The following is a 14562-nucleotide window of genomic DNA, read 5'->3' on the forward strand; positions in this document are numbered from 1 at the left end:
GCATAGTCTGACTCCCGTTCTCAGGGACAGAGCAGCCAGGACACAGGACAAAAGACCATTTCACAAATTCCTGCACTCTCACACAATCAGCATCATTAGTGGTTTAACTATTCCATCACTTACAGCAATGTACTTTCTAGGCCATGCTCTTATGCTGTTTTGAGAGCAAATTTCCAGGTGTGTTTAAAGGTATCAGCTAAAGCAATCAATTACCTCAATCCTACCTAAAACAGCTGCAGTCTGACTACAATCACCACCAAGCTCTGCACTCCCTTTATTCAATTCTGGGAAGATTTCAAAGTTCTACAAGAACAGTAAACCTTCCTATAGCTTACTAGCTAAGAAATGCCATCTTGTTGGCTCAAGTGTGCCACCAAGAGGAGAAAGGTAGGAAAACCATCAAGCTATAAATAACGCTACCCGTTGTGAACACTTACCACCTTCTAGTTGATGGAAACAGGAGGGAGATAGGAGATTGGGAGTGGTGAACAAAAAGAAGGCCTGTTAGCTCTGCAAGGTGAAGAAATAATGTTGTATTTATCTGTCTCTCTGGAGGAAACCTAGTGAACTGCAAAATATTGAGAGATTATCCAATAGAGTAGCACTTTGCCCAAAGCCTCTACAGAAGATGAAATTACCCCTGTATGGGGCAAGAACTCCATTATCTAATGAAGTTATAAAAATAATTAAGAGCCTGCTTGAGATCACCACATCTGGACACGTATAGGGCTGCTGTCTTTGAGTCATAAATCAGTAAATCCAGAAAATTAACTGAAATTAGCTCTGCTATGGAGTAAAATTCTGCCCTCAGCCCTTTCCATCTAATCTCTATTAATCTGAAGAGAGGCTGCCAGTTGCCGGCAGGATCCAGTCTTTGGTCCCTCCATTTGCATCATTTCCTTCTTTCTACATTACTCGGAGAAGCTGCTGACCCCACAGCCATTTTTTCAGATGTTTGTTTTCCTGCCTCTTCAACCATCATCATCATCATCTTTAAGGTTTACAAAGCACTTTTAAAATTTTAATTTTATCATTTTTCCCAATTAACAAGTTCCCCCCCCAACAATGAACAAAAAAAAAAAGAGAAAATCTTCATAACAAATATGAATAGTCAAGGAAAAAAAATTTCCTCATGGTCATGTTTCAAAAAAATGTATGTCTCATTCTGCATTTTGAATCCATCACTTCTCTGCCAAGATGTGGGTAGCATGCTTCATCACCAGTCCTCTGGAATCATGGCTTGTCATTGCATTGACCAGAGTTTTAAAGTCTTTCAAAGTTGTGTGTATGTGTTTTTTAAATAATCTTATAGTATAAATTGTTATCCTGGTTCTACTTACTTCATTCTGAATTAGTTCATACAAGTCTTCCCAGGTTTCTCTGAACCCATAATTTGTTTAGCCATTTCCCAATAGGTGAGTACCTCCAGTTTTCTTCTACTGTAAAATAAGCTGCTATAAACATTTTTATAGTTATGGGTCCTTTTCCTCTTTACAAAGCAGTTTTCATATGTTATTTGATTCTCAACAACTGACTTAAGTATAAAAATACCTGTCATTTTATAGTGTATTTTACAGATAAGGAGAATGGGGGTGGGACAGGTTGATTGGCTTGTCTAATAGCAAATGAATTACTAAAGTCACAGGCAGGCTCTGAATAAAGATCTCTCTTTATTCCAGTTAACCAATCAACAAATATTTATTTAAGCACCTATTATGTGCCAGGCATTATAATAGGTGCTAGGGATACCAAAATAAACAACACCCTCCACACCACCCTCCCCAGTGGCTAGAGAGACAGCATAAAAGTGTGCCAACTTGCAAAGAATACAAACAAATAGTTCTCAAAAGAATGGCAAACTATTAACAACCACATGCAATAAAGAGAAATGCAAATTAAAATAATTCTAGAGTTTTACCTCATACCCACCAAACTGACAAAGATGACAAAAGATGGGAATAATCAATGTTAGAGGGGCTGTGGAAAGACAGGCCCATTAATACATTGTTGTGGAGCTGGAAATTAATACAACCACTGTGGAAAGCAATTTGGAATTACGCATATGCAGTCGACTAACATGTCTAACCCTTTGACCCAGAGATTCAACTACTAGGTATACAAAAAGTGAGGTACATATACACCAAAATATTTATAGAAGCACTTTTCGTGGTAGCAGAGAACTGAAAACAAAGTACATGCCCTTCGATTTTGGAATTGCTAAACAAATTGTGATAAGTGAATGTAATTGAATATTACTGGGCTGTTAGAAATGATGACTATGATGACTACAAAGAATAATAGAAAGACATGAACTGATACAAAATTAATGAAACAGTCAAGGAAACTACATATACAATTACTACAGTCATGCAAATGGAAAGAACCACCACTAAAAATCAGTAAGAAATGTTGCAAAATTGCAAAGACCTTGCACGGGCCCAAAGAAAAGATATGAGAAGATACCTCCCCTTTCTCCTTTGCAGAGGCAAGAAGTCCAAGATGTGGAACACCACATATATTTTCAGATGTTTTCAATGTATTGATCAGTTTCAATTTTTCCCCTTCTCTCTTTTCTTTTTTTTTTTCCTTTAAAAAAAACCTGTTATATGGGATGATTCTCTGGGAGGAAGAAGTATACAAGAAGATGTCTAGGCAATGTAAAAACAAAATATACCAATGCAATTTTGTTTTTTAAAAGTGTGTAATATGATTCTTAGCTCTAGAAATAGGTTTTCCAAGGAAACTCAGACCATTCTTCTCACCTCTGAGGTACTGGGAAAAGTTAGCAAAGGGGCTAAAGTGAGCATCCTATTTGGGTGCTTATACTTGTTTTACCTAAAGATCTCTGGGTATCCTCCAGGGGTGAATTGAGTATCACTTGTTTATTTCAGTGGTCAAAGAAACCAAAGCCTCACTAAGGTCTTCTGATGCCTCATAATAGTGTGGCTCTGATTTTGGGTTTTCAAAAATTATACTAGCAGAACTCAAGTTCTAGCAGGTCCTACCATGGAGAAGTATGGGAAATGAGCATGTATCTATTGTCGAAAGCCCAACCCAGCTAAATCTAGTGATATTAATCACTAAAGTTGGTCATCAGGTAATGAATATTTGGATCCACAATGACTCACAAAAACCATCTAAGGAGTCATTAGGAGATTGTGATCTGAACCAATAGGAGTGTCCATACCAGTTAGGGAGAGGGGAGAGATAGGAACAAAAATTTATTAAATGCCTATTATATGTCAGGCACTATGCAGTCTACAGTCACTTTGCAAATATTACCTCATTGAATTCTCATAAGAACCCTATGAAATAGGTATTATTATTACATTTTATCCCTACTTTATCCCTAATTATACATTGTCCCTATTTTACAGTTGAGAAAACTAAGGTATACAGAGGTTGTGATTCACCTGGGCTCACACAGCTATTAAGTGAAATCCTGACTCCTGCAAATTTTGAAGTAAAAGTAAAAGCTCACCTCTTTGCCAGCATGGTGCATTTTTTTTCATCCCTGCATTTGTTAGCACCACTAGAGTGCCACACACCAAGAGCGGGAGACAGGTTTCATGGTTATCTCTGGGTTATGTCAGGGCATCCCCTGAAGCTCAGGGTAAAGCGTATGCATGAAAAGATGCGTGCCATGAACTTGTATGTTTTCTGTGCTGGCCTTACATTTAACTTGTCATGGGTATTTATTGTGTCATAGAAAGGGCACTGGAGAAGCACCTGTTGGACGTTGGCAAGCTTAAACATAAAAATAACAAAGAACTTGGAAGAACTGGAGTCAGTTCAGAACAACATGATACGCCCACTCCAACTAGTGATTGACATAGGAGCTCCAGCTTATTCCAACCTGGGCTGGTTTTCCCCTCTTTAGGGAACTACCCCCAATGCCAGGTGGCTCACCATATTGAGGCCAGACGGTGGAGAAATTCAATCAACTTAGCCCGCCTCAGTTCAGAACTCCCAAGGATTACAGGGGTATGACTATGCCCAGTGAAAGCATGGATATGAAAATTTTAATTGTTGGGAACTTGGGGTGCATTTTAGATCTAAGAAAATGGAAACATGGAAACCAGGCACAAAGAATAATAAAATTCCTCTTCTACAACAGAGCTGACAAATATCTAGCCTTTAAGGCTAGTCATCATGACCTATCATGATGAAGCTTTGCAAACTCTTTAATAACCATTATTTCCTTTTCACTAATTTTCACTAATCAACCCTTTCTTTCTAAAACTTTGCCAAAAATAAAAATCAAGTTCATCAATCTATTTGCAGACTTCATTTCCTTTTCCCTTTTTGGAAAATCAAAATAAAATTTGCCTTTTTCTAGTCCCACAACACTTCTCTTATTCTCCATGATCTTTCAAAGATGGGACTGCCTCTGGGTCAACAGTGACATGCCAGATTTTTCAAGGATGTTACTCAAGTCAGGTTACCCATGGATGTAAGTCATCTGGTCGTACTGACTCAAACTTAGAAAGGTTGGTGAGGTGCTCTTTTTAAATGAATTTAATAGACAGCAACAGACATGAACATTTTAAATATATAATAGAAAATAAGTATGCATATGAAACAGTAAACATGTTATGTGTGACTTGATTTTTTAAAATGAATTTAACATAGTAACAGAACTGCCATTTGTATCCCCTTTTAAATTCCCTTCTCTCTTCTGTATATTTTACCTTAAAGAGCATTAATGATTTCTTCTTTCTTTTTTCTCATTACACACCAAACACACCTCTCTCCAAAATGGTGGGAAGCATGCAGTATCATCATTTTTCTGAAGTCATTGCATTGAGTACAGCTTTAATCTTTCAAAGCTGTTTTCTTTTAATTATTGTGGTCATGGTATAAATGGTTCTCCTAGTTCTGCATGCTTCATAGCAAAGCCCTCTTATTATCTTCTTACTTTTCATGGTCTTGAATTCTTTGATATTTTTGTTCTATTCTTCCCGAGCTATTGACAGAAAAAAACAACAGCAAGAGGAGCAATTCTGTGTTCTTCCATTTCTCCATTTTCATCATACCATTCTCTCTTCTAGGATCCTCTTCTATTCTCTGATATGGCTAAACCTTTTGATGTGAGGCAAGTTAGGTAATGTGACAACCAAAAACAAATGAATCCTATTGCATTATTAATATTTCATTTATAAAAATATAATTTCCAAAAAAAGGGAGGTGGTAGTCTCTCTTTACTTGGCCCTCGTCCCCACATTAGAGCATTAGAGTACTGTATCTAAATGGAGCCATTGTATTTTAGGAAGAAGTTAAGATGATGGAGCATATTCAGCATAGTGACATAAAAATCCTTCATTCGGCTTTAAAAGCCCTTTATAACCTGGCTCTTTCCTTCCTTGGCAGTCTTCTTATGCCTTACTTATGACAGTCATCAAGACCCCATGGCATACCATTAAAATTTGAAGAGCTGAATCCCTGAAAGGGACCTTAGAAGTCACCAAGTCCACCCTTGCTCATTTTGCCAACGAGGAAACGGAAGCAGAGAGAAGTGACTTGTCCAGGATCACACAGCTAGCGGGTACATAATGCAGAATTCAGAATCATGTCTGAGTCCGATGCCCTCTTTGCTAGACCAAGGGTTAAGGATTGTCCCAATCCAAGCTCCTCAAAACTGACATACCCTCACAAGACTGTTACCAAATAATATATAGAACAGGAGCTTTTGACCAGCAGGCTACCAACAAGAACTCTATTCTATGGCACAGATATACACAGAATACCAGGTTTTATATCAACATAAATAACTCATTAGAACTGTGATTGTCATCTCATAACTGAAGAAACGAGTGTTGTATTTGCTTAACAACAGATCAACAGTAGACTCATATATGCAGTGCATGATGGTTCATAGGAAATTCCTGTAATTTAACAAGGGATTACATGACATCTGATTGCATCTTGTTGAAGTCTGCTGGAACGGAATAGAAGAAGCTTTTTCATGAGAAAAAAAAATCAACAAAAGAGAAATTAGGAGAGAAGGGTTGAGAAAAAAAAATTGCATCAAATATCATTGATAAAAGTCTAGATATCCAAAATATATAGGAAACTCAGAAAAATTTATAACATCAAAAGTACAACATATAACACCTAATAAATGAGTGATTAAAGGATAGAAAAGGCTTCTCTTCATTTTCTCCTAGATACTCTTGCAGTTCTTGTGGTTAAGACATTCTTTTCTGTGAGACTCAACTTGGACTTATTTTGAACATAACTTTCTTCTGGGTTTACCTATTGGGCTTCTCTCAGTGCCCGGCATTTCATTCTTGTGTTTGGCTGTACTCTTTCCTTTACTCACATCTCCAATTTCAGTTTCTAGACTGCAACTTTGGGGGTCGGACTCCTTCTTGGATTCTGAGGTGTTTCTGATTCTAAGTTTCTATGTTCCTGACTACCCAAATAGCTAGTGAATGTACCTTTGATGAGGAACTATTAAAAAAAAACCTTGCATTTGAAAAAGAGGTCTTGACCTAAGGAAGATTCTTTCTTAAAAACACATGAACTGAGGTTGCTATGATGCATTTTACTTCAATCATGATAAACTAGAAAATAATCAGACCAAAAAGTATAACATGTTCTTTGGAAAACTTTAATTATGGACATAAATAGTAGACTGATTGAGTACAAAATACTTCATATAAAGACAAAATAAAACAAGGGATTTAGGTACACAATGCCTAATAGCATATTCTCTGTACACAGGGAGTACCCTCTAAATACTGTGAAATGCTGGACAACTCAGATATTATTAAAACAGAGCTTTATATGAAACAGTAAAGTCAGAAGCATAAATTAGCATCATTAACTTAAATAAAAGTTCTAGGATTGCTATAGTTTTATTTAAGAAAACCTATCAATATTTCACAGCATTTGAATCTATATTCTTCTTTGAAAAGGATTAAACCAATAGGATTAAAGTTGAAACCCTCTTTTCTTAGAGCAAGTACAATAAGAATTTCAATAATCCTACCCCTTCTTCCTTCAAATCTATAGGCAATCTACATAGCCCTCATTGGGAGATAATCATTTAAAAGGGTTACAAGAACAAGACATACATGTTCCTGTTTGGGAGCCACTCATCAGTTGGCCCTGGATGACCCTATAAGAAAGGCAGACAGTTTTGGTGTGAGTTCCTGAGTCAGGCACCAATTTATTCTCCTTAGTTAAAACACCTATGGCATAGCAGCTGTACTTATATTTTGGCTTGCATGAAAACTGATGACCATGTGGTAGCACGCTGTATATCCCATTAACAGTTTTCTGAGTCATCAGCATTTAAAAAAAATTAGTGACTGACATTTGGCCTTAAACTATACAACTGAAATTTCAAAATGCCATGACAGTAATGTTATCATACTACAAAACACTAAATTCTGATTAACTAATTTTTTTCAGTGTGCAAACTGCTGTTTTCTTAGCAATCATTTTTCTCCTAATAAAGGTGGATGGGGTGGCAAAACAATCAAGAATTAGACATTATTAAATGAGAATAGCAAAAACCTCATAACATTAGGTCATGACTGGATTGGTTCCTACATTGTAGGAATAGTTATTTTCAATTCTTTATATCTTATAAACATAACAAAATCCTACTTTCCTGGAAGCAGAACTCCCAGTCCCATAATTCTAGATTTTATAGGACCAAATGATAAAATGTGTTTTAATCATAACCATAATTTAAATACTTAGGCTATAATAAAGTTGTAAATTACAAATAAACTGTTGTTTATTTGTAGAAAGTTGTAGAACTTAAGTTCCTTAAGAACTGAGAATAAAATGTCATGATAATAAAATATACATGCAAAGTGAAGTACTGAAGAGGGAGTGTAGAATGCTTTTTATTGTAAGCCAATATATTAAAAATCAGTATGAAATTTCTCTGCCCTCTTACTGATAGTTTATTGCTGCTATAAATAAATATGGTTGACATTAAGGCATTTACCAATATAACAGAAGGATCTGAATTCAATACAAAGGACTGAGAACTTTTCCTTCCTTCATTTTGAAATCATGCAAGCCATTTCTGGTTAAAACTAAATCTCATTCTACAGACATACGCCCTTGAAATTTTGCGCAGGAAGTACAGATATTATTCTAAAAGTCTATGTTGCCTAAGTTTAGTGATGGAACAAGACAAAACAAAGTCAGATCTCAACAGACTTGATATAAAATGATACAACTGTCCCATAAATACACAGAACAACCTCTACAAATTGAACAAGGGAAAAAAACATATCTGATGTAGAAAGTTTTTCATTTGATAAAATTACTGTTTTCAACATTTCAATATAGCTATGAAAGAACTCTACCTTCAATAATAGCTAAATACTTTCCCCAATCTAGTACAAATAAGCTTTACACACAACCATCAAGAAACCAAATGATCAAGAATTTGTTTGAAAACAAATTCTGAAGGTTGTAAACTAGGAAACTGACAAAATGCAACTGGTCTTTCCAGCCACTTTTAAAAAGTACTCATGAGAAGAAACAAAAGATGATACATCCTCTGTCCCGTTGCTTGCTGGATCTCTGCTCCCTTTGCTTTGCTGCTACCACTTGAAGGTAAGAGAAGGGAGAGGAAAGATTATCTGTCATAGGTCTGCTCAGAGGCACTGGCCCTCCTCCACCTCGGCCATCATGGTATTCTTTCTCCCTCAGCAGTTTAACATAGTTTCAAGTGCACTAAGAACACTTACTATAGTATGGTTATACAAATGACATACAATTGAGGTATATACATCTAGACACCTGGCCCACATTACTCTGTTAACCTGGAACACTTCTAAAAGCATTAAATATTTCTTTTCAGGTGCTTCCAGTCATTAATCCAAGTTTAGGCTGAAGAATCTTATTTAAGTACCCGAGCTTTTCCTCTATTTAATACATGCAAGTCCTAAGCCAAGATGCTGTCGTCAGACATCCTTTTGGTTTCTGAAGGAACAAGGCCCTTTTCTGTGTGGGTAGCAGATAACATTTCTTTTTGGCTTCTTGTTGAACCTGCTTCTTACAGGGTCAATTATCTCACCACCTTACCTGGTATCTTAGTAGCAATAACTCATTTAACATTAGGAAAGATTTATCAAGAACACTTATCATATGTAAGACATCGTGTTAGGTTCTGGGGAAAACACAAAGATAAATAAGTCAAAGCCTCTACCCCCAAACAGCTTATAATCTAGGAAAAGATTTAAGCCATGCTTCTAGTTACAGTGTGGAGGAAGACATGAGGGAAGTTTCATGCAGGAAGTAGCATTTGGCCTGCATCTTGAATGTTCTCTAATACTACCTACTAAGAATCCCATTTTCTCCCTATTTCTGTCCTACAACTCTATTCTTACTTAGCATATTACAGATTTCCTGGATCTGCATCCGTATCTTTTCTCTACTTAAAAATAATAACAATAATTAGCATTTATATAGTGCTTTAAGGTTTGCAAAGCACTTTATAAATATCTGATTTTATCCTCACAACAACCTAAGGAGGCAAGTGCCATTATTTTTCCTATTTTACAGACAAGGAAATTGAGGCAGACAGAAGTTAAGTGACTTGCCCAGTGTCACAGAGTTAGTGTTTGAGGTGGGATTTGAACTCTGGTCTTCTGACCCCAATTCTAGCACTGTATCACCTAACTATCTAAGATGTTTTCTAAAAGATTTTCAGTTTTGCCCAACTTTGCTTGCCCATCATTGGATCACTTATTTTCAGCTCATCTCCAAAGATCATCAATGAAAATCTTCCTAAGAATGTCTATCTCATGTTTGTAAAAGGAATATACTCCCTTGCTAACAATCCCCATCTTCTCTGGAAAATCATAATTGTCTTTCCTTAAACATTAAAAATATTGAGGACTTTCTCCAACTATTACGTTAGCACAGATTTCTGGGTCTACTATCTTGGGGAAGAGGAGTAGAAAGAAGGCGATATTTTTTAATTCACCAAAACTTTGTAGGGAAGACAGACTCCCTTCCACCCCCATTAATGCATTAGTGCAGCCATCACTACCAGTTCTACCCTATTTACCACAAAATTAATAAAATCTCAAAAAAAACATTGTTAAAAAATGCAGTCCTATTTCTCCACGACCCCAAATAAAAGCATCTAAGGTATACTCAGATTTTTAAAAAGAAAATTATAGCACTTTTTACTTTAATGGAACTGTATTTGAGCTTCTCTTTTGACAACTAGGACTGGAGAAAAATGGAGAGAAAAGACGACTGTCATTTACCAACAAGGAGGAGCATCTAGAAAACTGGATTAAAAATCTGCATCCAAGGTGAAGACATTGTCTGTTGTTTCTGCCATAACTGCAAAACGCTGATATTCTGAGACCCTTTTTTCAAAAAAATTTGTTTTCCCTTCCAGAGAAATATTTTCCATGAAATCAAAGGGATTATCTGACTGAAAAACCTGAAGAAAAAAAAATGCATTAGAGATTCTGAAGAAGCAAAATCTCATCTCTCAAGAAATCTGCTCTAACATGCCATGAAGCTTTCCATTACTGATATCTACTTTGTCATGTAGAGAGGTTAAACCATTAGCCTACAAAATTTCACCTCTTACAGAAGCTTATCATATTTTTATTTATGTGAATAAAGAAATTTGGAGCTTTTAGTCAAGACTTGCAGAAACTATTTAATTTTGTTCTCCCCCTTCAACTCTTTTCATTAACAGAAATATAAAAGAACATTCCTACTTTAAAACAGGAAAATGGAGGCACACATAGGTGAAGTAACTGAATGAAAACCAAACATTGAATTCTGCCACCTTAGTTGTATAGTGTCTAGCAATGCACTGATATGCCAAGAAACAGAAAGTCAAATCAAGTTCAGCATAAGCCTCAAAATGTAATGCCAACTAAAAAACCCACCCTACAATTTATAGCTGGTTATGTAAATTTGCTACAGATATGATCAAGATAGTTTAATAGCTCCATTAACATGACTATTAGGAATATTAAAATAGAACTGCAGGCCATTATATTCTTAGAAACTAGAAGGCCTAGCAATACTCAGTATCAGCAACAGGATATGGAAAGAGAGACAATCAAAAGAGACCACGTATGTCAAAGCAAGTATAGGACATATTCCCCTCTTTTGGCAGTCTTCAGGCAGAGGTGGGATGAATACCCAGGTAGGTTATGGTGGGGATCCACCCATTGGGTAGAGCTGGCTGTCTCTTCCAAGTCTTAAATTATGTGACTATGTGATACTGTGACACTGAAATAGGACAACCATATCCAGAGCAGGCAAAACACACATATGCTGTGAATGCTCCAAAGGAAAGTTCATGCACCATCCATTGAATTGCTGAGTCAAAGAAAGGACATCTCAGCCTATCTGAAATGTCAAAGCTTCAAACTAGGCAAACAAAAGCTAAAACTGCAAAGGAATGACAACCGAGTACCATTGCCTGCAACCATGAACTGTCCCTTCGGGTCTATTTAGGCTGAAGAACAAACATGGAACGAAATTCAAAATCACAATTCATTGATAAGAGATCTATTTGTAGTTCATTCTACACACAAGATAATCATTTGTTAGCTTAAGTAAGACTCTGCATCTTAAGGGCTGTGATTACGTGAAAATATTGACTGAAGCTAGGTCCTTCTAACAAACACATGTGTGCACATTCATACACACTTGTGAATTTGGACCAGTTACATATTAACTCAAGGTCAGTGGCATTTGTCCATGGTAGGAAGTTAGAAAAACACAACATATATAGTTTGACTTGTTTAGGTGAAATTATTAAAAGATAACCCTGTTAGCTAAAATCAAATATATTACTAAGTATTGGATTGATGCTTGTTAGCACCAACATTAAGTTTTCTGAATAGTTCAATGCTGAGAATTTCCTTTTGTTACTATAGGAGATTTTGGAAAAATTACATTTGTGCACCTGTCATACATATTTTGGGGATAACACAATTCATTATTACCTTCACAGTTGTGAAGTAAAAATTTTAGGAGACCTTACTTGATCAGAGGGCCTTACCAATTAATAACTGTTGTTTTTTCAATTTTCAAAAACACTTTACCTTTGAGAACCCAAGCTCCACAAGCAATCTGTCTGCTACGAACTCAATGTACTGTTTCATCAAAATGCAATTAATGCCAATTAGGCCAACTGGTAAGGCGTCAGTTAAAAACTCCTAGGAAAAAAGCAAAACAAAAAGAGGGGCACACTCCGATATTAATAACATTAAATAATTGACTATGTGCTGACCAGAAAGTGTTTTTATAGGAAATATATCATGTTTAAAGGAAAGTCCATGTGATTGTAATAACAGTATAATATGTAATATGACATATCATATAATACATAATAATGTAATAAATCAATGTGCATTTCCATGAAAGAATATATCAAATCAGTTTCTTGTGAGTGTAACATCATCCTCCTAAGACAAAGTATTTCATAACTATCTTATACAACAATATTATTTTTAAAAAGTATTTTACTATGATCTTAGGGCTGATTAGGCTCCTGCTATGAGAGAAGAAAAGGGAACTGCTTTTTCCTGTACTGTTTTTGTTAGGATTCCCCTTTCGTTATTATGAACTAGAATCTGCAGAGTTGTTGGTCACTCGAGGTGTCAAGGACAGGATGTACAGAAATATGAAGGTGAGAAAGTCCATAAGAAAATAAAAGAGAATGAAAATTAAAGGATATTGTGAACTTGGGGATAAGTATAAAGTATAATTAAGGAGAGGGAGAAAAAAAACCCTCCAAGTTTAGATTCAGCTCTTAAAGCTGTAAAAATGCATTTCTATGCTGCTTCTGTATTAGAAATAGGTATATCGGATAAGAGTGCCAAATTATTAAAGCTGCAAAAATGCATTTCTCTGCTGCTTCTGTATTAGAATTAGGTACATAGGATAAAAGTGCCAAATTATTAATGCCGTATCAGCATGTTACGGTGAAACTGTATAAAGGTTTCCCTGTTTACCTGTTCTATTTCAACAGCATTGATGATGATCTCTTTGACCCTTTCTTCTGAAGGCTTATTCACTAAGTAATGAAACATCAAACAAGCAAAGTCACAATGAAGACCCTAAGAAACAGTGGGGGAAAAAAATCATAATCCAAAAATTATTTTCACATATTGTGGTATGTTATATGGAACAAGTTTGTTTTTTTCAAAAGGCACATTCCAAGATCTCAAGAAACTTCTAACTAACACAGAAATATTTATGTGAACACAGAAGAAATACAACAGGAAAGAATAATGAATATCCAGATAATACTAATTCATGAAACTTCATAAACTAGGGCAAGGTCTGATTTTATGAAAATGCCTACATAATAGTTTGAAACCATTGCAATTTTGTTACTTTTAAGTATATAAAATAACTAGAGCAAGATAACAAAAATGCTACTTCCTATAAGCTCTTATAGGAGCTGCTTAAGTGCAAAGTACAAAAGTGCTTAAGTGCAAAAATATTTTCTATTGTTTGTATGCGAATAGATACTTAGGGTCATTAAAAAAAATCTGTACTCTTAAATAGCTTAACTATTCTTCTTGCAATTTTTTTTATTAATAAGTTTATTTATTTTTAGTTTTCAACATTTACTTCCACAAGATTTTGAGTTCCAAATTTTCACCCCATCTTGCCTCTCCCCCACCCCAAGACAGCTTGCATTCTGAATACCCCTTTCCCTAGTCTGCCTTCCCTTCTGTTTCTTCCCCCCTTCTCTTAACCCCTTCCCCTTCTATTTTCCTGTAGGGCAGGATAGATTTCTGTACCTCATTTCCTGCATTTCTTATTTCCCAGTTGCATGTGAAAACTTTTTCTTTTAAACACGTCTTTTTAAAACTTTGAGTTCCAAATTTTGTCCCTTCCTCCCTCTCCACCCACCCTCATTGAAAAGGCAAGCAACTCAATATAGGCTATACATGTGCAGTTATGCAAAATACTTTCATAGTAGACATGCTGTGAAAAACTAACTCTATTTCCCTTAATCCTATCCCTCCCCCCCATTTATTCTACTCTTTCTTTTGACCCTGTCCCTCCTCAGAAGTATTTGCTTCTGATTACCCCCTTTCCCAATTTGCCGTCCTCTCTATCATCCCCCTACTCTCTTGTCCCCTTCTCCCCCTATTTTCCTGTAGGGTAAGACAGATTTCCATACCCAATTGAGTGTGTATGTTATACCCTCATTAAGTCAAGTCCTATGAGAATAAGATTCACTCATTCCCTCTCACCTTCCTCCGTCTCCCCTCCACTGTAAGAGCCTTTTCTTTTCTGTTTTTTTGTGAGATAATTTACCACGTTCTACCTCTCCCTTTCTCCTTCTCCTAGTATAATCCTCTCTCACCCCTTACTTTTATTCTCCAGATATGACCCCTTCATCTTCAACTCACCCTGTGCCATCTATCTATATATACATACATACAATCTTTTCCCTCCAACTACCCTAATACTAACAAAGGTCTCATGAGTTACAAATATCATCTTTCCATGCAGGAATGTAAACAGTTCAACCTTTGTAAGTGTCTTATGATTTCTCTTTCCTGTTTACCTCTTCATGTTCCA

The 14562-nt window shown here is 36.0% G+C and overlaps 1 protein-coding gene across 4 annotated transcripts in view; it reads right to left on the reverse strand.

Annotated features, from left to right (window-relative positions):
- Positions 1-14562, reverse strand: part of RRM2B (ribonucleotide reductase regulatory TP53 inducible subunit M2B) — a 127249-nt gene that overhangs the window by 84492 nt on the left and 28195 nt on the right. For 2 of the 4 annotated variants that reach the window (XM_027849988.1, XM_027849987.1), the window contains exons 7-8: positions 12975-13079; positions 12063-12176 (exon numbers count right to left, since the gene is read on the reverse strand). In XM_027849988.1, the coding sequence (XP_027705789.1) occupies positions 12063-12176; positions 12975-13079 (219 nt within the window). Of the gene's footprint in view, positions 1-5168; positions 5959-6597; positions 8580-10250; positions 10433-12062; positions 12177-12974; positions 13080-14562 lie in introns of those variants that run through there. The other 2 variants (XM_027849986.1, XM_027849984.1) reach the window with 2 other exon arrangements.

This window comes from Vombatus ursinus, unplaced genomic scaffold (assembly GCF_900497805.2).
Source record: "Vombatus ursinus unplaced genomic scaffold, bare-nosed wombat genome assembly UNPS02008961.1, whole genome shotgun sequence".
In the NCBI taxonomy this organism is placed as follows: domain Eukaryota; kingdom Metazoa; phylum Chordata; class Mammalia; order Diprotodontia; family Vombatidae; genus Vombatus; species Vombatus ursinus.